This window comes from Cebus imitator, unplaced genomic scaffold (genome assembly GCF_001604975.1).
Source record: "Cebus imitator isolate Cc_AM_T3 unplaced genomic scaffold, Cebus_imitator-1.0 Scaffold42, whole genome shotgun sequence".
In the NCBI taxonomy this organism is placed as follows: domain Eukaryota; kingdom Metazoa; phylum Chordata; class Mammalia; order Primates; family Cebidae; genus Cebus; species Cebus imitator.
Window position 1 is genome coordinate 3,964,698 of NW_016107357.1, and position 21,611 is coordinate 3,986,308.

General features: G+C 45.9%; 2 protein-coding genes across 2 annotated transcripts in view; both read left to right on the forward strand.

The window, feature by feature from the left end:
- Window positions 1–689: 689 nt before the first annotated feature.
- CUNH1orf115 (chromosome unknown C1orf115 homolog) lies at window positions 690–9,894 on the forward strand. The gene is made up of 2 exons (XM_017526348.1): window positions 690–1,576; window positions 7,474–9,894. The coding sequence occupies exons 1-2, from the start codon at window positions 992–994 to the stop codon at window positions 7,591–7,593; spliced, it is 705 nt and encodes a 234-aa protein (XP_017381837.1). The 5' UTR covers window positions 690–991; the 3' UTR covers window positions 7,594–9,894.
- MTARC2 (mitochondrial amidoxime reducing component 2) overlaps window positions 8,610–21,611 on the forward strand; it is a 50,883-nt gene continuing 37,881 nt past the window's right edge. The window contains exon 1 of the mRNA XM_017526353.2: window positions 8,610–8,678. Within this exon, the coding sequence (XP_017381842.2) occupies window positions 8,610–8,678 (69 nt within the window). The remainder of the gene's footprint in view (window positions 8,679–21,611) is intronic.

Consider the following 21,611-nt stretch of genomic DNA (forward strand, 5'->3'; position numbering starts at 1 on the left):
TTGTACCAACATATCCACATTATTCTTAAAGATAACATAAACTTTAATGGTAAAATATTAGTATAACTGTCTATATTTTTTGTACTTAAGTATTTTTTGAGATGAGATCTCATTCTGTTGACCCCCTTGGAGTGCAGTGACACAATCACAGCTCACTGCAACCTCCACCTTCCAGGATCAAGCGATCCTCCTGCCTTACTGGGACTACAGGTGAATTTTTGTATTTATTTTTTTATTTATAGAGATGAGATCTCTTGCTGCCCAGGTTAGCCTCAGACTCCCAGGCTCAAGCAATCTTCCTGAATAGCTGGGACCACAGGCGCACACCACCATGCCTGGCTAATTTTTTCCTTTTTTTTTTTTTTTTTTTGGTAGAGATAGAGATCTATGTTGCTCAGGCTGTTCTTGAACTCCTGGGTTGAAGCTATCCTCTCGGCCTCTCAAAGTGCTGGGATTACAGGCGCAAACCACTGCTCCCAGCCCTTAATTTCACATTAACCAGAATTCAAAGGCATTTACCCGCTTAAGAAAATAGGGCATTCTCAGCTTGTTGAGATTCACAGTACATTGAGAATGCTTATCTCACAGAGAGATATTCCTGAAAATCATGATTGTAATGACTGCGCCATATGCTGGCATGTCTGGAGCAGAATTTCCTTTGCCCCCTCCCCGTTGGTTTGCTCCACTTTTTCACTGAGTCAGAGCGTTGAACACCGTGGACATACTGCCTTGCGTTTCCGAATATTTCCTAGAAGGATACAGACGTTTCTTAAGACTCACGGTAAAGATTTTCTGATCGCCTTTCCAAAAGCTTGACACCAATTTGCACACCCACGAATACTGTTACCGTGACCATCTCGCCATGCTCTCCCCAACACTGAGCGTGATCTCTCTTGTCATTACCATCGTTGCTAATTTGAACATGGACAGGTGGAGTCCTATTATTTTGGGGTCATTGATTTCGTAGCAAGTGCAGTTGAAGGTGTTTTGCATGCTCATTGTGCAGTGCGCGCTGGGATCACAGGTGAGATTACACTTGCACCTTTTGGCCGGCAGGTGGGATGCTGGGTGGGGCTGGCGGAGCGCGTCCGCCGCCTGGGAGGCCAGTCTGGTGTCGCGCCGCCGCCATCCCGGGCCCCACGGCCAGGGGGCGCTGCAGCCCCTTCAGCCCCCGCCCCGTCCGGGCAGAGGCGGAGAAGCGGGCGGGGAGCAAAGGTTGGCGTCTTGGCGCTCGGACCTTAGCCAGAGGGTCCGCGGCATCATGACGGTGGGAGCCAGGCTCAGAAGCAAGGCGGAGAGCAGCGTCCTGCGCCGCGGGCCCCGAGGGCGAGGGCGGACCGAGGGGGACGAGGAGGCGGCCGCCATCCTGGACCACCTGGAGTACGGAGACGAGGCAGAGGCGGCGGCGGCGGCCGAGAGCGGGGCGAGCGCGGCGGGCGAGCGGGGCCCGGGGGCCCGGGGCGCGCGGAGGGTGCACCTCGCCCTGCTGCCCGAGCGCTACGAGCCGCTGGAGGAGCCGGCGCCGGGCGAGAAGCCCAGGAGGAGGTACCGGCGGAAGCTGAAGAAGTACGGCAAGGTAGGGGCCCTGCGCCGCCACTGCCCGGGGGGCGCGGGTGCGGTGGCCCGCGGGGGAGCGGGAGCCGGGTCCTGACCGTCGACTCACCCAGTTTCTCCGGGCTGCACCTGTGACCCCCTCCGCCCCCACTCCCAGTCCCTCGCCAGAGGGGAGCCGCGAGTTACGAGTCGTGATTGAAACTTAAATCGGGGGTTGCACTGGGTGGGCCCCGCTGTGCCTGTTGCTGTGCTCCTGGCTGGTTAAGAACGTTCTCAAGGGGTTCCTACCAAGGCGGTTCTTATGTAAGATCAGGAACTAGTGTCCCTGATTACAGAGAGGATACTGAAGCGTTAGCGTAGCAGGTGACTTGGAGAAGGTGGCCCTTTTGGAAAGAAAGAAAGAAATTGCAACCCATTATATCTGTTTTCCAGTAACATCCCTCCAGGTTATCCGACCAGTCGAAAAATATTTGGGTTATTCCCCCAAATATTTCCAAGGTTATTTCCAGGGCCTGGGAGTGCAAGAAATACATAAATAGGCGCTTGCTGACTTTATCTTTCTCTTCTAGCCAACTATCCATGTACTGTGGGACCTTCAAAACATTCTGCCATTTGTCTCTGGGAGATGGTGTTAGGAAGGATGAATATGGGAGAAAATGACAGTTTCCTTCTCAGAAATCAAAGCCCAGATGCACTTCCCAGGTGTTTCTGCCTAGAAGCACTGGAAGCTGCTGCCTGAAGCTCTCCTGGCCGGGACGAGGCCACCCAGAATAAAGTCACAGAAGTGACTGTCCTGGCCAAGGGCCACAGGCCTTATCTGATTTATTGTCCAGTTATCTGTGTCACCCAATGCCCTCTTAAACCTGAAGCCATTCAGTCTCCATGCCTGGGAGCTGACGTCTATCATCCTCTTTAAAGGTATACCAGCAGCTTCTGGAGCAGAACACAGGCAGGGGTAAAAAAAAATATTAATAAAAACTATAAAGTTGGGTCTTTCAGGCTTAGAGCCCTTGTAGGATGAATCGTCTCTGGTCTGGGTCCAAGTTGAGCACAAAAAAGCCATCATGTCCCTTTCCACCGGTGAAGTGATATTGCAGAAATCCCAGCTCAAGGAGTAGGACTTGAAGATATTTTGGGGGCCCTCACTAGGTGGCAGGCATTGTGTTGAACAGTAGGGGTGTGAAAATGAATATAGTGTAGCCCTGCCCTAGAGAAGTGCACAGCCTCCCAGGGAGACACTGACATAGCTGGGGCGCCACCCTCAGGGGCTTCAGGGCACAGAGCTCAGGCAGTTCCCTCCTCAGCAGTGAGCTTATAAAGTCAGGGAAGTTTTCAAATCATGCTGACATGAAAACTGGGCACAGAAGGACGAGTTAAGATTTCACCAGATAACAGTGAAGTGGGTACACTTCATACCCACTAGGATGGCTACTCCCAAAAATGTCCAGACAAACCAAATAACAAATGTTGGCGAGAATGTAGAGGAATTGGAACCCTTGTACATTGCTGGTGGGAAGGTGAAGTGGGACGGCCACTGTGGAAAACAATTTGGCAATTCCTCCAGAAGGTTCCATGTAGACTCATTCTGTGACCCAGCAGTTCTCCCAGGTATGTAGCCGAGAGAATGAAAACAAGTACCCAAATCAATGTTTATAGACACATTTTCATAGAAGCATTATTTACAATCATCAAAAGGCAGAAACAACCCAAATTGTCCATGAATGGATGGATGGATAAACAAGTGTGTTATATACATACAATGGAATAGTATTCAGCCATCAAAGGAAGGAAATGTACTAATCCATGCTACAGCATGATGAACCTCTAAAAATACTATGCTAAGTGAAGTCAGTCAGACCCACAGGGTCACGTATGGTGCCTATGATTCCATTTGTAGGGAATGTCTACGATAAGTCAACCCATGGAGATGGAACACAGACTGGTGATTGCCAGGGACTGGGGGAAGAGGAATGGAGTGCATCTGCTTAATTGTCATGTGTTTTTTCTTGGGGATGATGAAAATGTTTTGGAGCTAGATGGAAGTGGTGGTTGCGCAACATTGTACAAGTACTAAATGCCACTGGGCTGTATGTACTTTAAAATGGTGAATTTTATGTTATGTGAATTTTGCCTTAATGAAAACAAATGAAAAAAAAAAAAAAAAAGATTTCACTGGATAGAGAAGTGGTGTCGTTTGAGGTAGAGGGACCATCACAAGCCCGGCTGTGAGCATGAAAGCTCTAGAGTGTTAGTTCAGCGGACCCAGGAGGCCAGGCGAGAGGATATCGTCAGGTTAGGGTCGGATCTCTCCTTTCTGACCTTCAAAAGAATGACTTCAGCTTCTACTTTCTTGGAGCCAACTGAGAGGGTTACCAGGCTCAAACATGGAGAAATAAAGCAGGTGACTCTCTTTGTTCCCTTAGACCCCAGGTCCCCTCTGAGAGATTAGTTGGGTAGAAAGCTCTACTCAGATCAAAGAATCCCAAATGCGCTCTCTTAAATGACACTGAAATAATGGTTGAGAGATATTTTACATTTCTTTGCATTTCATTTCTCAAATCTGTGTTTTTGACAGTGTTCCAGTTAATGAACTATTTTAGTAGATTTTTTTCCCCTAAATTACAAAGTGACAAGCAGCTTTTAAAGCATAACAGGCTGAGCAAAATGGATGCACAAATACCAAAAATGTCATATTTAATGCAGGCAGTTGTGATTCTGATCTTGTTTATAATGGATCACTCTTGATTGTTAAGCTTGTTCCCAGAGAATGTTTTTCTTTTGTTGTTTCAAACATGTAAGTAAAATTCCCCCAATGATTCTTATCACATCTTTAGAGGAGTGTATCTCTTAGCAACATCACATACGCACACATGCGCATGCCCCAGCCCAGTGTCTCTTTGAGAAATCAGCAGAGTAATAATGTCCAAGAAAGCAGTGTCTAGAGAAGACACAGACAGAACTTGGTTCTTGCAAAGCTCTTCATTTAGTGGAAGAGGTACCACAGGAAACATCCAGCGTCTTTCTTATGTGCTCAAGATGTAGTAATGAGCACAACCGAGTCCCTGCCCTCCTTCTGTTATTGCGAGGAACCCTGTAACTTAAACTGTTGAAAGATCGGCCAGGCGTGGAGGCTCACGCCTGTCATCCCAGCATGTTAGGAGGCAAAGGCAGGTGGATCACCTGAGGTCAGGAGTTTGAAACCAGACTGACCAACACGGTGAAACCTTTTCTCTACTAAAAATACAAAAAATTAGCCGGGCGTGGTGGCACATGCCTGTAATCCCAGCAACTTTGGAGGCTGAGTCAGGAGAATCGCTTGAACCCAGGAGGTGGAAGTTGCAGTGAGCTGAGATTGCGCCATTGCGCTCCAGCCTGGGCAACAAGAGCAAAACTCGGTCTCAAAAATAAAAAATAAAGAGAAAAAAGAAAGCTCAAGTAAGCCAGAAGTCATAGGAAATTAAACTCTTAAGAAACTTTCCCAAACAGACAACAGATACCTTGGGTTTATGTATTACCACCACAAACCCAAATTACTATGTAATTTTTAAGAAGTCGGCATTATTTTGCAGTAATCATCGCTGACACTGGGGATCACTTACACTGCCTGCAGTTTGTACCGGGTCCTGTTCTAAGTGCTTTCCTTGCATGATCTCATTTACTTCTCTTAAAACCCAATGAGGTGGTTACTAAATATTCCCATTGTATAGGTGAGGAAACTGAGGCCATGGGAAATTAAGTAAGTGATGGAGTTGGAATTGAAGCCCAGGCCATGAGTAGTTAGCTGGAAGCTTACATACTGCCTTTATTTCAAAAGGGAAATATAGTATGGGGGTTAAGGTCATAGGCCCTGAAGTGAGATTCTTTTAGGATTGAACTTCAGCTCTGCCTCTAACCAGATATGTAAATGTGGACAGATGTAATCTTTCTATGCTTTCTCATTATTAAGTCTGATAGACAGAGGCCACCAGGAACATATCAGCAGCCAATCCATGTTAGGTTTATGTGCTTAGGGCTATGAGGGAGAGTGCATGCCAGAGGAATTGGAGGGGTCTCAAAAAGTGGAGATCTCAAGTAATGAATTGAATATTTGAGCCTGAGCTGAAGAGTTCTTCAAATCTGGGAAGTACTTGTAGTCGTTAGAAATGGATGAGACCATCTAAGGAGAGATTGTAGGGAAAGAGAGAGAGAAGGAGAAACCCAGGACTGAGTACTGAAGAACACCAACATTTTAAAGTCTGTTAGAGGGATAATTAAGCAAAGAAAGCTGAGGAGGAGCTCCCTATTTAGGTAGGAGAGAACTAAGAATATGGAGTCAAACAGGCCAGATGATTATTTCACGAAGTGTGTCAAAAGCTGCGGAGAGGTCAGGGAGAGGAAGGCAGAAAAGCATCCATTGGTTCAGGCAGCATGGGAGTAGGTGGCCATGACCAGACAGTCCCTGCATAGGTTGGGGAAGGAGCCAGAGTCAGAGGGAGTAAGAAGTGCAGACATGGAGAAGTACGTGTGGTTGGCTCTTTTGGCTGGCTTGGCATGATGGAGGGCAGAGACTGGGGCAGGATACAGAGGCAAGGGGATACCCGAGCATGTGTGTAAGCTAATGGGATCCAGTGGAGAGGAAGCAAATGACGGAGCTGGAGAAGGGAAAGCCAAGGTCAAGGTGGGAGAGGGCACCAACAGCAAATATCAAGGGAATGGCTTGGGGGAAGAGGACCACTTTCTCCACTGTAACACAGACCAAGCGAGGGAGGCCAGGGGCAGACACAGGTAGGTCTGTAGAGAGTGGTGGAAGGTGAATGTGTTCCCTGATGATGTCTGGGGTTTGGTTTTGTTTTTCTGTGAAAGATGAAGTGGAATCGTCTCACGGAGGTATGGAGACTTGAGTGTGTCTGCCTGTGTTGCAAGTGGGGAGTCTTAAGAAGGGAAAAGGTATGAGGCAGTACCTGGGGGAGAGAGAAATTCATCCTACCAGACGGATATGGTAGGTTTGTCAGGCGGTGTTGGAAGGCAAGGTGAGATTTGTGATTGTGATCAGGAACTTTAAGTCAAACCAGTCTGAGTGGTTCTAGTAACATGGAAAAGTCAAAGGACTGAGAGACAAGGTATGTGGCCCAAGGCACAGGTTATCTGCATGGGCAATGATGTCACTAAGAATGATGACAGAAGTTGGGGTAGAGAGGGGAAGACTGGGGCAGCCATGCAATAAATGTTCATTGGTGGTGGTGGTAATTTTTCTGTTGCAATCCCATTCGAGTCCTTTAGATGTCCCCTGTCTAGCACCTGACATTCCCTGAATGTTCCCTATTCAGCCTTGCAGAAAAGGAAGAGGAGGAGTGCTTACCAGTAAAGCATTGCCCAAGCCTGACCATCAAGGAGTGTATAATGGTATTGGAAATGCTGAGCTTATGTGGATGTAGCAATTAGAAAATGACAGAAGACCACAAAGGGACAGATGTATGGGTCAGACAGAAATATGCCCTTGAGGTAGACGGAGGAGAAGATGGCTTTCAGATAAGATGAAGGAAGGAAAACTTAACCCAGCCTTCTGATGGTCCAGTGATTTTTAGCTGGAACAGAGAAGAGGAGTGATCTTTGGTTTGGAAAACAAAACAAAACTGCGTTAGTTTTAGACTTGGCAGCCTCACTGCTGTTTCCAAGAAGGTCTTTGAATTATCTGGAAATAAGCTGTGCTTGAAAGCACTTTGCGAGGTGATGATGGCTGCCGTGAGCCTCCACGTATTCTTAGGCTGGGGGTGGGCACGTGGAACCTTGCCGATTTGCCACGGGAGAATCAGGAAAAATGATCTTTATGTATGTCGCCATGACTCATGGGTTTTTTTTCTTTCGTGAAACATGGCAGAATTAAAAAGTTGCCTACCCTAATCCTAATCCTTTGCTTTTCTCTTCTGTTCCTAAAACTAGAATGTCGGGAAGGTCATCATGAAAGGATGTCGCTACGTGGTCATCGGGCTGCAAGGCTTCGCTGCAGCCTACTCGGCCCCATTTGGGGTAGCCACCAGTGTGGTATCCTTCGTGCGCTAACGGGAGCCCCTGCTGTGAGAACCATGTGAATCTGGAGCATCTCAGACTTGAACACACAGCATACTTGGAAGAGAAAACATGCCTTTCTTTGCTGAATCACATGAGTATGATGAATGAGTCACCCCTGCCCATCTGCTGAGCTTCTCACGTCTCTCAGTCCCGTGTGGACCCAATGGTCAATCCTGCAGAGAATTCAGCTGAGGTTAGGTTTGGGAGTGGAGCTAGTGTGCTGAAGCCAGAGCCTTCACGTGAAGGTGGCAGTTGCTGGGGTGGAGGCCGACACTCGACAGATCCGAGCAGTGTGGGTGTACAGCAGAATCTTGGGGGGAGGAAGAGGATGTTACTGGAGTCAGATGATTTGCTGCATTCTCCTGGAAAGGTTGTGGGCTGACAGGCGCTCACATTCCTGGGCTGTCTCGGTTCTGAGGGCAGCTAAGGAGCTGTTTATTCCTCAGATCATTCTCCCCGATCTCCTTCCTCTGCCACTCTGTCACCAGGAGTTTAATTACAGGCTTGAGAAGAGGGAAGGAAGAAAAGAGCTCTTTGAAGGCTATGATGCTTTGAAAACTGTGTCGGCAATGTGGCATGACTGTTTAAAGTAGACAAAAGCTTGTCATTTTACCCCATCCTGAATGGCTGTGAGGCTGGCGAGGAAGGAGGAAGGAGGGCAAGTTCGGACGCAGGCTGGGTGGGTGGCTGGGACAGGCTGGCCAAGGGACCGCTCCTGAGGGCTCTTGTGACGGCGTTGCCCACTTCGGCCCAGCCACGTGTTTGCAGCAACCAGAGTCCCTGAAAACATGTGGCTGGCTGCGGTCAGGGCCTACTAACACCATCAATGCACTTCTGCCAGAGGCTCAGCTCCTCTCCACCAGGCCAACCAAGAGTGTCTGTCCTGGGTGGGACATAGGGGCTGAGAGAGATGGAGGGAGACATAACATATCAGGATTGAAAATACAGAATTAGAGAAGGAAGCAGTAAGTAGGAGACAGATGTGAAGGAAGTGGAAACAAGGCAAGATGTTGAAAGAGAGAAAGAAGGTGGCCATCCAGGAGCCAGGCCTGGAGCGTCAGTGTGGAGGAGTTCAGGTAGGCTGGGCCTGTGCCGCTAGTAGGGACAGGGGAGGCTGGGTGGCCAGGGGTGTCATGGCTGGTGCTTAAAACCCCTGAGGCCATGAGCTCATTGGCTGCCTTTGTAGCATCCTTTGCTCTTCTGTGCTGCCCAGTGTGAACTCATCTCACCCGGATTCAAAGGGTAGGGTGGGCCTGGGTCTTAGGCCTGACACCCACCAAGGATGACCTGTGGACTGTCATGGGATGCTGAACAGGGAGATGAAAGAAAGGAGGTCCCCCTTACCATCTCCCCGATAGGCCACTGTTCTCTCTTTGTTTCCAGAATATCTGGAAATCCAAAGGGGCTGTTGCTGAGCAGTCTGCAGGATCAGTGACAGCACCCACCTGTCATCCCAAGGCATGCAGGGCAGGCCTCCACACTCATGCTTCTCTGATCAAGCCCCACCAAGACAGAACGACAGATAGACAGAGAAAAAAGGAAGGGGTGGGGGACAAGGTTGAAGCTGTGCAGCTAGACTCCGCTTCACTTTCTGAATCTTCAACGTCACGTTGAAGATTCACTGGGACTGAATTCCTGCGTTGCTAATATTGGTGTGGAAAAGTGAAACAAGTGATCTGGTTTTAGCCCAGATGATGAAAGTGGATACGGCACATTTTCACACACGTGAGATAATTATGGCTTGCCCACAGCACTGGGTGTTGGAGAAAGGGAGAGATAGACGTAAGTGGAAGAAAAAGTCAAGCACAGTGAGTGGGAAAGAGACTGAGGGCCTGTGGGGGCAGGGGACAGAGCTGCTGGGGCCTGTCCTTGCCTAGGAATCTGTCCCAGGAAGAACTTCCCCACTCGCATTCCCAAATTGGAAAAACTGTACAGTTAAGCGTGTTTGGCCCTGAAATTCTTAAGAATCTGGTTAAAAATTAACTCAGAAATGTCAAAAGTCAAACCTTCCCGGAGATGAACCTCAGATGTCACTCGGCCTGAGTCCTCCTCCTCTGTGACAGGGCTGCCCTGGGTGTCTTTTACTCAGTCCCTGGAGCGTAAGCATTCGGGTCATGTCACCGATAACCATTTTACCTTTTCTTTCTCTTTTTTTTCCTTTTTTTAAATGTCAGTGTCCACACCTTACTGAGAATTGAGTTTTGGAGCTTTCGCTTGATGTGCTTGACCGAGAGACTTCTTTTGTACCCTTTTCTTGTCCTGTGATGTAAATAAAAGCCTCGATTTATGTAATGTTTCTTGCATGAAGGGTTCCTGGCTCCTCACTTTCTGGCCTTGCTTGAGGGACATTGCTGGAGTCCAGCCACACTAAGAGCTTGGCACAGCAGGTGATGACCAGTCGGGAGAGACCTCCCTGGGAACCAGTAGGAGCCCACAACTGCTCCCTGGGGACCCAATTCACCTGGGAACTCTGCATGTGTGTTAAAGGGGGCAGTTCTCTCTAAGCCAGCAGAACAGGCGTTGCCATGTAGGAGCCTCAGCTCATGAGTTTGTTAAAAATGGGGCTGGGCACGGTGGGTCATGCCTGTAATCCTACCACTGAGATGGGCAGATTGCCTGAGTTCAGGAGTTCAAGACCACCCTGAGCAACATGGCAAAACCCTATCTCTATTAAAATACCAAAAATTAGCCTGGTGTGGTGGCGCACTCGTGTATTCCCAGCTATTTGGGAGGCTGAGGCAGGAGAATTGAATTGCATGAACCCAGAAGGTGGAGGTTTCAGTGAGCCAAGATCACAACACGGCACTCCAGCCTGGGTGACAGAGTGAGACTCTGTCTCAAAGAAAAAATTAAAGATTTCTAGAACCTCCAGCTCAGATTTAGAGAGCTTAGCATGGGGGCAGGAAGCTGCATGCCCCACAGGCTGCCGAGAAAACTCCAGTGCAGCTGTTCTCTGCCTCAGCTGGGAAATGGTGGCCCCCGGGGCCTGCTGCACATTGCACCTGACAGTGGGACTCCGAGTGGGAGGCTGGGCTAGAGCAGGGGCCCTGCCAGGCTCCAGCCCTGCGCCGAATACATGTGATATGCCTGCTCACTGAGTCCTCACAGAAGTGATACTGAAGGTCTTGGAGGTGGGGTAAGTGGAGGGGAGAGGAGTGGTCCTGGTAGCCATCAGGGCTCACTGGTCCCAACCTGCTGTTAGGCTTACAGCAAAGCAGAAGTGAGGGACCACTGTGTCTTCAGCCACCTTGGAGTCATCCTGCTGTCCCTCTGCCCAGCACCTGTGTCTTGCCAGAGAAGTCCCGATGGCACCTGTGACCGAGAAGCAGCCAGAGGCAGGACTTGAATTCAGACCACCTCCTTCACCCTCCAGTGGTCTTCCGAGGAATGGTAATCTTTTTTTTCTTTTTTTTTTTTTTTAAAGCGGAAAACAGTTGGGGCATCAAAAAACAGTTATTGCAGTGTTAGATTTAGGCAACTGTGGTTATGGGGTTTGCACCCATGATGTACTTTCCCAGTCTCTGACTACAGGAGTACAGAGGAACTGTGTAAACTCAATGAAGCCATCACCTCCAGAATATTTTTGGACATTTGAGAGATCACCCCAGAAGCTTATTTTGTAATTAAAAAACACACACACATACATTTGAGAGGTTTCATGGTTTTGCCAAAAACCCAGATGGTTCTTGAGTAAAAAAGTCTCTACTGCATTGACCATTTCAAAGACTTTATTGCTGGAAGCCTCAGGCCAAATCTCCGAGTCTTAAGTGCTTCATGCCTTAATTTACCCTTCAGCCTCATCTGAAGACACAAACTAGGATCAGAATAAAGCATCTTGAAGATGGGATTTGCTTTTTTAAAAAGTGTTTCTCAGGTAGCTCCTCTTGCATAACCTGTTGACAAGGCTGTAAACAAATGCATCTGGTTCAAACTAGACCTAAAAATCTGAGCCAAAGGACCAGACGGAAATAGAGCTGAAGCGTTCACACTTCTTTCACTTGCTCTTTAATTCCATGGTATTATTATGCCCATGGTCACAGAGCGCGGAAGCAGAGATGCTTTCTGGCAAGGATGATGATTTTTGCATTTTGAGTTTATTAAGTCAAGGAGAAAAAAAGCTTATAATTATGAATCTTTTTCACAGCTGTCATTCTTCTATACAAAATCAGACTTGAATTTGTCTTTCAGTGTTTTCATTTTAATAAAGCAATGAGCCATTCATAGAATCACACAAGCCCCTGAATAGAATCCCATCTGCTTCCCCTGGTCACAGTTGTGGGGCATGTAGGATCAGAGCGAAATAAGATGCATTGAATATCCAGTAGAGGCCAGGTGTGATGACTCATGCCTGTAATCCCAGCACTTTGGCAGGCCGAGGCAGGCAGATCACTTGAGGTCAGGAGTTTGAGACCAGCCTGGCCAACATGGTGAAAACTCGGTCTCTATTAAAAACATAAAAATTAGCCAGGTGTGGTGTGGCAGGTGCCTGTAATCTCAGCTACTTGGGAGGCTGAGGCATGAGAATCACTTGAACCCGGGAGGCAGAGATTGCAATGAGCCGAGATTGTGCCACTGCACTCCAGCCTGGGTGACAGAGTGAAACTCAGTCTCAAAAATAAAATAATAAATAAAACATCCAGTAGGTACACGAGACACTGTGCTGGGTGGTTTAACATCATTTTATTTAATTCTCCATTTCATTTTCCATAACAGCAACAATGAGGTAGATTATTATGATCCTCTCTGTTTTATAGATAAGAAAACCAAAGTGGAGGAAAGTTGGGGAATTCGGCTCTGGTGCTTTGGCTAGGAGGTGCTGAAACCGGTACCCAAGGCTGTGCGCTTTCTGTCAGTTTCAGCTGCTTCTTACTTCCACTTCCTCTCAAGCTCCTGTCAACTGAAGGAAAAAAAAATCAAGCGTTTAAAGCATTCAAATCAGTTTTATTCAGAAATCTTCTAGATTGAGGCTTAAAGCCGAGGACCAGCCAGTTAACGAGGTCCTGTCAGGCCGCTCCAGAGCCGTGTTTCAGCCCATTGCTTATATGCAGGTGGTGGAGGTTCACTAGCTGCAAAATCACATCCAAGTTTAGGTTGAAGATTACATCTAGCTCTAGATTACAGAAGCATAACCACTAACCTTTGGTCATTCCACCACCCAGACATATGGTGATGGATGTTTGCTAGATCACTTGATGTCTTCTCCAGCACACTGTGAAGTGACTGTGTGGAATGAATCACAATCTTCTATTATTGCTTGTTTGGGAGACGTTATCTCATGTGTAGGAAAAGGCAAGGACTATGATCATTTATCTTTTAAGGAATGTAGTGACTCAGGCAAGAGATATGGGGGTGCCCTGTGCTCTACCCTGTTTTGTCTTCAGGGCGTTTTTCCAGAGAGTTACATGTCATCTCAGAGTCAGGGGCTTTGTAAAATGATGCTGGCAGGCAGAGTTGAGGGAATGTGGCTTCTTACCTTTGCTGCTTTGGCTCACATTCCTGTTACCCTCCATTGACCACAAGGAAGAGAAAGCTTTAGATGTAGTTATGGCCAACATGCATTCCTTGTTGCATTATTGTAATCAAAGTAGTTAGCAAGACTCCAGTAAAAACTTCAGGGCCTGACATTGTACTCTGGATTTTTGAGATGCTGAGATAGCTTTGCTGTGGATTTGCCATGGTTAAAACACAGAAAGGAGCATGTGAAGGGGTGTGTGACCCCCAAGTCGATGGGGTTGAATGTACTTTGCTATTTTGCCACACTTCCTTGGCATGATTTCTGCAGCTGCTGTAACTGTTCCCATTGGCTGCAATTTTGTTCTCATGAAGCAACCCTCTGTTGTTCACCCCAGGTGCCCAGAAACCACCTTTGAAAGCTCCATGGGTAGCAGGATGCCACCCTGCCTAACAGGAACAGTGTTGGCCTCTGACCACCTGGCTTCCAATCCTGTATCTGTGTGACCTTGGACAAGCACTTCCACTTTGAATTTCATTTGCAAATTAGATGGCATCTACTTCAGAGGCTTATTTGGAAGGTTAACTAAGAGCACAACAATCTATAGGATATTAAGTGTTCTGTCTCTGCAACTGCCCCTAGCTAAAAGTCTGCTGCCTCTGGCTGCCTCTGACCCGTGGGAGGAGAGGAAAGAGGCCTGAGAGTGGGGCGGGGTATGGGGAGAGTGCAGGGAGGGAGCCAGGCGTGGGCGAGAGCGAAAGGAGAGGAGAGACACAAACTACCTCCCCTTCCATTTGTGTTTTTCTCTTCTTCCAGCCTCATGATCTAGATTGGAGACTCAGCTTTCCCTTTGCCGGAAAGCAGAAGCTGCAGAGGACCTGGGTTGGGGGCTGGGGCTCAGGAGCAGCAGGAAAGAGGGGCCTAGAGAGGATGGAGCTGGGCCGGTTCAAGGCAGCGGGAAAGAAAGGGTTTGTGTGTAGCTTTTGGTCTCTCCCAGCCACCCCGACAAGGAAGGACTCCATTTTTGCCCTGAACTCACTTCTCCTTCTGGTCTGCCTATGGCCTTGTTTCTGGATACCCAAACTCAACTTACCTGTAACAGGGGATGGAGGAAGTCCTGTCAGCTTCACAAGGCACAAGAGTGCACAGAACAAACAGGGAGTGTGAGGATCAATGAGAAAACCCCTGGGCCCTCATTGATCTTCACACAGCAGGTGCACAGGGATCCCTGTCACTGCTCATTGCAAACACAATGGCAACATACTTACTAGTAGTGATTATGACAGCCTGGAAGGCAAATATGCACTGTCCTTTATCTCCCAAAGGGTCTCTTCATTTGTGTATTTATTCACTTATTCAACAAACACAGTTGAGCCCCTGCTATGTGCTGGCCTCATGCTAGTTGCTGGGCCTGCTCTAACGGGAGGTGTTAGAAGGGACAGAGCCCTTATGGCTGTGGGTCCTAGTGTCAGACTCTCTGTTAAGGGTTGGAGTTTAGTGTACTGGGTGATGACTAGCGGAGTGCCTTGATCAATCCCCCAGGAGAAGGAAGCAGGAAATGGACAGGGGGAGAAGTTGAGCCGCAGTGCAGACCCAGCAAAGGCCTCAGCCCACCACACTGGGAGCTTGGAAACTAGAATGGCGCTTCAGGGTTGACCTGACTTGCAATGGGACGGCCTGGCCATTATGTTAGGAAGAAGGGGCCTCAGAGAGCCAGAGTCACACCATTTTAAAATCAACTCCGTCTGCCAGGTGCAGTGGCTCCCGCCTCTAATCCCAGCACTTTGGGAGGCCAAGGCGGGTGGATCACCTGAGGTCAGGAGTTCAAGACCAGCCTGGCCAACATGGTGAAACCCTTTCTCTACTAAAAATACCAAAATTAGCTGGGTGTGATGGTGGGTGCCTGTAATTCCAGCTACTAGGGAGGCTGAGGCAGGAGAAGTGCTTGAACCTGGGAGGCGGAGGTTGCAGTGAGCTGAGATCATGCCATAGCACGCCAGCCTGGGCAACAATAGGAAAACCCATCTAAAAAAAAAAAATTAACTCTGTCTTAAAGCTAGCAAGACACATTCCTTGCCAGTCATGACCCCTCCTAAGATGTTTACAGCTAAGAAAGTAGCTTGATAATGCCTTCAAGGACAAAGTCCTACAACAGAAAGTCCAGATGTCCCAATACCTGTAATAATATAGGCTTTCAAGATAATTATAGTTAGACTTTAATATATTCACACACTAAAATGTTAGGGATAGTTTTCTTGAAATCAATACATTAATAAAACTTCTCAGGCTGTCAGCCGCCGTGCATGTAGGCACAGCTCAGCTTCGTGTTGACAGAGGGAAGGCCCTCACATAAGAAAAACTTAAAAGCATTCCTTTGCTTGCTTTCCGAGGACACCCTACTCTGTAATGGAGTCATTTCAATAAACTCGCCTCTTCGACTGCATTCCACAACTTGCCTTGAATTCCTTCCTGCACGAAATCCAAGACCCCTTTTTCCAGTAACAATTATACCCCACGTCGATCAGCTGGTGGATGCGCTGCCCTGGGACAGAGACACCTTCAGGCCAGGCAGCTCTGGGTTGCTGCGGCAATCCTTGAACCGGCCCTGTGCTGAAAAGCCGTCTGCTGACAACACTCCCAGCAAGCGGCAGAGTCCTCGCTTGAAGGCGGATCTGGGTGGCACACTGCTACCATGCTGGCTCTGTGGAATCTGACTCCACAACTCACCATGTGGCCATCTTTGGCTCTTTTTCTTTTTTTTAAAAAAAGGTTAACTCGTGTTGTGTGTGTGTGTGTGTGTGTGTAGCTATAGTTTGTTCATTTTTATTTGCTGTACATTCATTTGCTGTATAAATACACCACATTTTTTCTACCTATTGTGCTGTTGATGGACATTGGGGCTGGTTTTGCCTATCACCAATAATGCCTCCCAAAATATTCTTGTGTGTGTCTCAGTTTTCTAGACTACTCTTTAATATTACTGGAAACCAGGCCTCTGTTTTTATAAGGACTGCTGTTATCCTTGCCAAAGACTCCTCCTTTTAGTCATTGCTTCCTCAGGACTTTAGAATATTGCAAAAATGAAAGCAGTTCACGTGGCCCAAAGAAATCTGGAAAACATTGATGATTTCATTGTGGCCGCCTTGGAGGCCAGATTGTTTCTGTCTTGTTTACCATTGGATCCTCAGTCCCTACCAGACATAGTTGGTTCCATGAATGAATTATGGAAGTGGGCTTTGTAGCATGTCAAGACAACTAAAGCAGTAAACCTTTCCTAAAGTTTCTATAGGTCAGACATGTATTTCCTTACTATAATATTCTCTCCTAATTAACCCACTGTCTTTATTATACCATATGCTCGACAGGGTCACGATAAAGTGAGGCAGAGTGGGGAATTTTTGATGCTTCTAATCTGAGTTCTTATTGGTTTTTGGAATTTTTTTATTAGTCATCCTAATAATTGGCTAGGAACATTCCAAGCTGTAGACTTGGGCTCCCCATATGACACTTGAAATCCGCATGGCCTTCCTCAAGGAGTATCAAAATCTAACGGTACACCCTTTCCTATATATGTGATTAGGGAAAGTTGGTCCATTTTGCATTATTCTCAAATATTAAAACAAATTGTAAAACCTCTGAACGGGAAGAGAACCTCTAGAAGCTGTACAATTAGATTAGGTAAACTGTAGGATATGGGAGAAAACATTTGTCATCATGATGGCTTTTAATTAGAGGAACTAATTGGGTGGAAGATAGACCTTTAGGTCTCAAAAAATAATTATTCATGCAGCAAAAGGGGAACAAGACCTAAATGAGGCACATGTACAGATTCTTTCTTCTTTTAACTGGGTACCTAGCATAGATCACGCCAAGTCTAATTGGGCATTTCCTTTTAAAACTTCTCTTAATATGTGCCCTGGTACCAGAGTGAGCTCCCCATTCAAAATACGCTTTTTGGTCTTTTTCAACAAGAAGGATAGAATCTTTCTCTTGACTCCACACCAAAAATTATTTTTCCTCCCTTTGAATCTCTACATCACTAGATTCCAACCTCCCAAATGACTTTCATTGCTTTCCACCTTGTATTATATTTATTTATTTATACATTTATGTATATATATTTTTATATACACTTGGTTCTAAGATTCTAGGGAGAAAATTACACCAAATTTGTTTTGCAAACTTAAGAGTCTTGCATATAATAGGTGCTCAGTCTGAATTCATATGTATCAATATTACAGCTTCTGGTGAGCAAACAACACTAAAAGAGATAATCGTGGGGAAGATGCTGATGAGGTGGGGTGGGGCGAGTATTACTAAACCTCTTGGTTCCCTATTTTGATTACTGAGAGACGAAGAAAGACAGTTTCTTTTCTTCTTCTTCTCCTTCTTCTACTTTTTCCTCTTTTTTGAGACAGAGTCTTGCTCTGTCGCCCAAGCTGGAGTGCAGTGGTGCCATCTTGGCTCCTTGCAACCTCCGCCTCCCAGGTTCAAATGATTCAATGGTTTCAGCTTCCGTAGTAGCTGGGATTGCAGGCGTGTGCCACTACGCCCAGCTAAATTTTATATTTTTAGTAGAGATGGGTTTCACTATGTTGGCCAGGCTGGTCTCAAACTCCTGGCCTCAAGTGATCCACCTGCCTTGGCCTACCAATGTGCTGAGGTGACAGGCATGAACCACCATGCCTGGCCAAGAAAAACATTCTCACACTGTCAAAGGCTCAAGTGATTTGCTGAAAGGAAAAGAATTTATTTGAAGTTTTGTATTTGTCTTTTACATACACATACACATACGTACACACATGCACACACACACGTATATATGTTTTTTATTCTTTCATAAAGAAAAACTGTTTATATGGTAACAAATGCGGCTTTTGGTTATAAAGACATGTTCTTCACCCAAGAGCATTTATTTTCCTTTGTTAGAAGTTTTAATGTAAAATCAGCCAAGATTCCTTTCGTTAAAACCAACAGGGGTTTTAGCACATCTTTCAGATGAATTAGTTTCCTGTTGTGTTTCACAGGCCAATCAAAGGTGGGCTGGGATGGTCTCAAATTGACCCTCTACCTGCAGTTTCTGCTCTGTGCTTACAAAGATTGAACTTCTGTATTCTCATTCCACATCCATGAACATACACAACTCCAGCTGCTGTTGAATAATGAGCTCTGATAAATGTAAAGTTACTAGTACATTGATGGAATTTCTATAGCAGGATGTATTGAGTCCATTTTTTATAAATTAGTTGACAATACAGTATTCTGTTTCACTGTACCCTTTGAAGGCAACATGAAAAGAGGGCAGTTCTACAGAAAAGCCCCCCCCACCCCCACATTTCCTCAACTCTACACACTTAGAAAAGGCATTGTCTTCGCCATTGCTGTTCATTCTCTGAGGCTTGGATTCAAAGAGACCTCAGAAGTCTTACAGGAGAGAGACAAATTGCCGGCCTATACTCTTTTGCCCCTTCAACAGTGGACATGTACTAAATGTTCTCAGACTGCTTCTCCATCTTTTAAATACAAACACATAATCCTTAAACTGATGAGGATAAGAGATTGGCAAATCTGCTCCGTGCTACTGACTGCCCTGTTCCTCCCCATTTTTCTCACCACAGCTTGGGATAAATTATCCAGTGTCCTGAGGGTTATTGCCAGGTGTCTCTGCACAGGCCCTTTGCAAATATCAATTCATGCCCTCCTCTCCTTGATGACAGTTTCATCTAAGACCATTTAAGCAATCTCTTAAATTGTTTGTGTTAAGAAAGAGGGAATTTCAATATTGATGGAGGGAATTTAAAATGGTACAGTCACTGTAGAAAATAATTTGGTAGTTCTTCAAAAACTCAAACACAGAATTAGCACAGGACCCAATGAATCCACTCCAGTATATACCCATGAGTATTGAAAATATGTTATCTTACAAGAATTAGCCAGGTGTGGTACTGTGTGCCTATAGACCTAGTTACTCAGGAGGCTAAGGTAGGAGGATTGCTTGAGCCCAGGAGTTCAAGGCTGCAGTGAGCTGTGATGGCATCATTGCACTCCAGCCTGGGTAACAACAGTGAAACTCCGTCTCAAAAANAAAAAAAAAAAAAAAAAAAAAAAAAAAAAAAAAAAAAAAAAAAAAAAAAAAAAAAAAAAAAAAAAAAAAAAAAAGAAAGAAAGAATAAATGATATACATGAGTATTCATATTAGTATTATTAATAATAGCCAAAACGAAGTCCATCAACTGATGACTAGATAAACAAAATGTGGTCTAGTCATACAATGAAATATTATTCAGCTATAAAAAGGAATGTACTGTTATATGCTACAACATATAATAAGGGAGCCAGGTGAGGTGGCTCATGCCTGTAATCCAGTACTTTGGGAGGCTAAGGTGGGTGGATCACAAGGACAGGAGTTTGAGACCAGCCTGGCCAAGACGGCGAAACTCCGTCTCTACTAAAAATACAAAAAAATTAGCTAGGCGCAATGGTGGGCGCCTGTAATCCCAGCTAGTTGGGAGGCTGAGGTAGGAGAATCACTTGAACCTGGGAGGCAGAGGTTGCAGTGAGCCGAGATCATTCCACTGCACTCTAGCCTGGGTGACAGAGCAAGATTCCATCTCAAAAAATATATATATATTTTTTATTTTATATATTTATATATAAAATATTATATATAATATATATATAACACATGTTTTATATATGTATATATAATATATAAATATATATGTGTAAATATTATATATTATATGTGTAAATATATGAATATATATTTTATATACATTACATGTGTGTATATATATACACATATATATAAAACAGGAATATTATATGTTGTATGTTCAGGGATGAACCCTGAAAACATTATGCTAAGTAAAAGAAGTCAAACACAAAAAGCCACATATTGTATCATTCCATTTGTATGAAATGTCCAGAATAGGCAAATCCTTAGCCACAGAAAGCAAATTAGTGGTTGCCAGAGGACAAGGAGAGGACAGCTGGGACTAACTGCTAATAGGTATGAGGTTTCTTTTTGTGGTGACAGAAATGTTCTATATAGAAGTGAAGGTGAATATCCTAAAAACCAATGGATTGCTGATATGGTTTCGTTGTGTCCCTACCCAAATCTCATCTTGAATTGTAGCTCCCCAAATTCCCATGTGTTGTGGGAGGGACTCGGTGGGAGATAATTGAATCATGGCACCAGTTTCCCCCATACCATTCTCATGGTAGTGAATAAGTATCACAAGATCTGATAGTTTTATAGGGGGTTTCCCCTTTCACTTGGCTCTCATTCTCTCTTGCCCACTGCCATGTTTGTGAGGCCTCCCCAGCCACGTGGAACTATGAGTCAGTCCATCAATCCTCTTTTTCTTTATAAATTACCCAGTCTAGAGTATATCTTTCTCAGCATCAAGAAAACAGACTAATACAATTGTACTCTTTAAAATGGTGCATTTTATGTTTTGTGAGTTATATCTCAATTTAAAAAATACCATGACAATGGTTACAACCCACATGCTGTAGAGTAGATCATACGTCATTATTTTCTGGTCATACTTAGGAAAGATGTTAAAGACTGTCACAGAATAAATGAATGAACAAATAAATCAATAGATGATGAATCGATGAATAAGTAGAGTGAAAGGGAGTCTGGGAAACAGAGGTCTTTTGTGGCTAACCATGGGTGAGGAGACACTTTGTATAATCTTTTCTTGGGCAAGTAGTAGAACATGGAGAGTTTAGAAGGAAACGTAGGAGGCCTGTACTTTGCAGGGGCCTTGTTTGGGAAAGGATGTCCCCAAGTAAGGAGATTCTCTTCCCCTCCCAGACCACTGTATCCTGCCATAGCCTTCTTCCTTCACTCTGAGTGGGGCACGTGCTGCCAAGATGAAAAGCAAATCTCCCTACAGCAGCCAAAGAAAACAAACGCAGAAAAACAGCAACTGAAAACTGGGAGAGGAAATAGGATTCTGCATCCTGGCTGATAACATCCTCAAAATCAAAGCCACAAAGACACACAGTCTTGGCCACTGATGGAGCTTAGGGGCCATCCAGGGCAGGGACGACCAGCGGTGAGAAGGTCCTGCGACCCTCAGTGTCATCAGCCCAAGCCCCCATAATTTTGTAACTAATATTGAAGGAATAACAGGGCCCTTCCTATATACAAGTTAAGGCCCAACAGATGCCTTAGACAATTTATTTATTTAGTAAATATAAACTGAGATTTACTGGGCCTGAGATACACAGGGAGAAGCACAAGTCCCAGCCAAGGAAGGGCACCTTACAGTTAGGAAGTTTCCTAGGACTGATCTCTCAACTTCTTTCTTCTGGCCTGTCCCTTCCTCTCGCCACATATTCCTGGCACCCTGTCTTTCTCCAGGGCTTCCCCACCCCTCCTAAAAAGGAAAGTGTGAGGAAGTGGCCAAGGCAGGGGAACTGCCCCTCTGGCTGGGTGGGCGCTCCCGGGCCCGACGAGGAGCTCTGAGCGGCTGGGCAGGAGCAGGCCCCCTCCTCCTTCGGACATGGGTTTGCTGTGAGGACCGAAGAGCCTTCTGTCTCC

What these genes read in the sequence shown, in the direction of transcription:
- CUNH1orf115 (XM_017526348.1), top strand. Translation starts at nt 992, where the DNA reads ATGCTCATTGTGCAGTGCGCGCTGGGATCACAGGTGAGATTACACTTG. An exon ending in AGCTGAAGAAGTACGGCAAG is followed by an intron (nt 1,577 to 7,473) that starts GTAGGGGCCCTG and finishes TCCTAAAACTAG; the next exon opens with AATGTCGGGAAGGTCATCAT.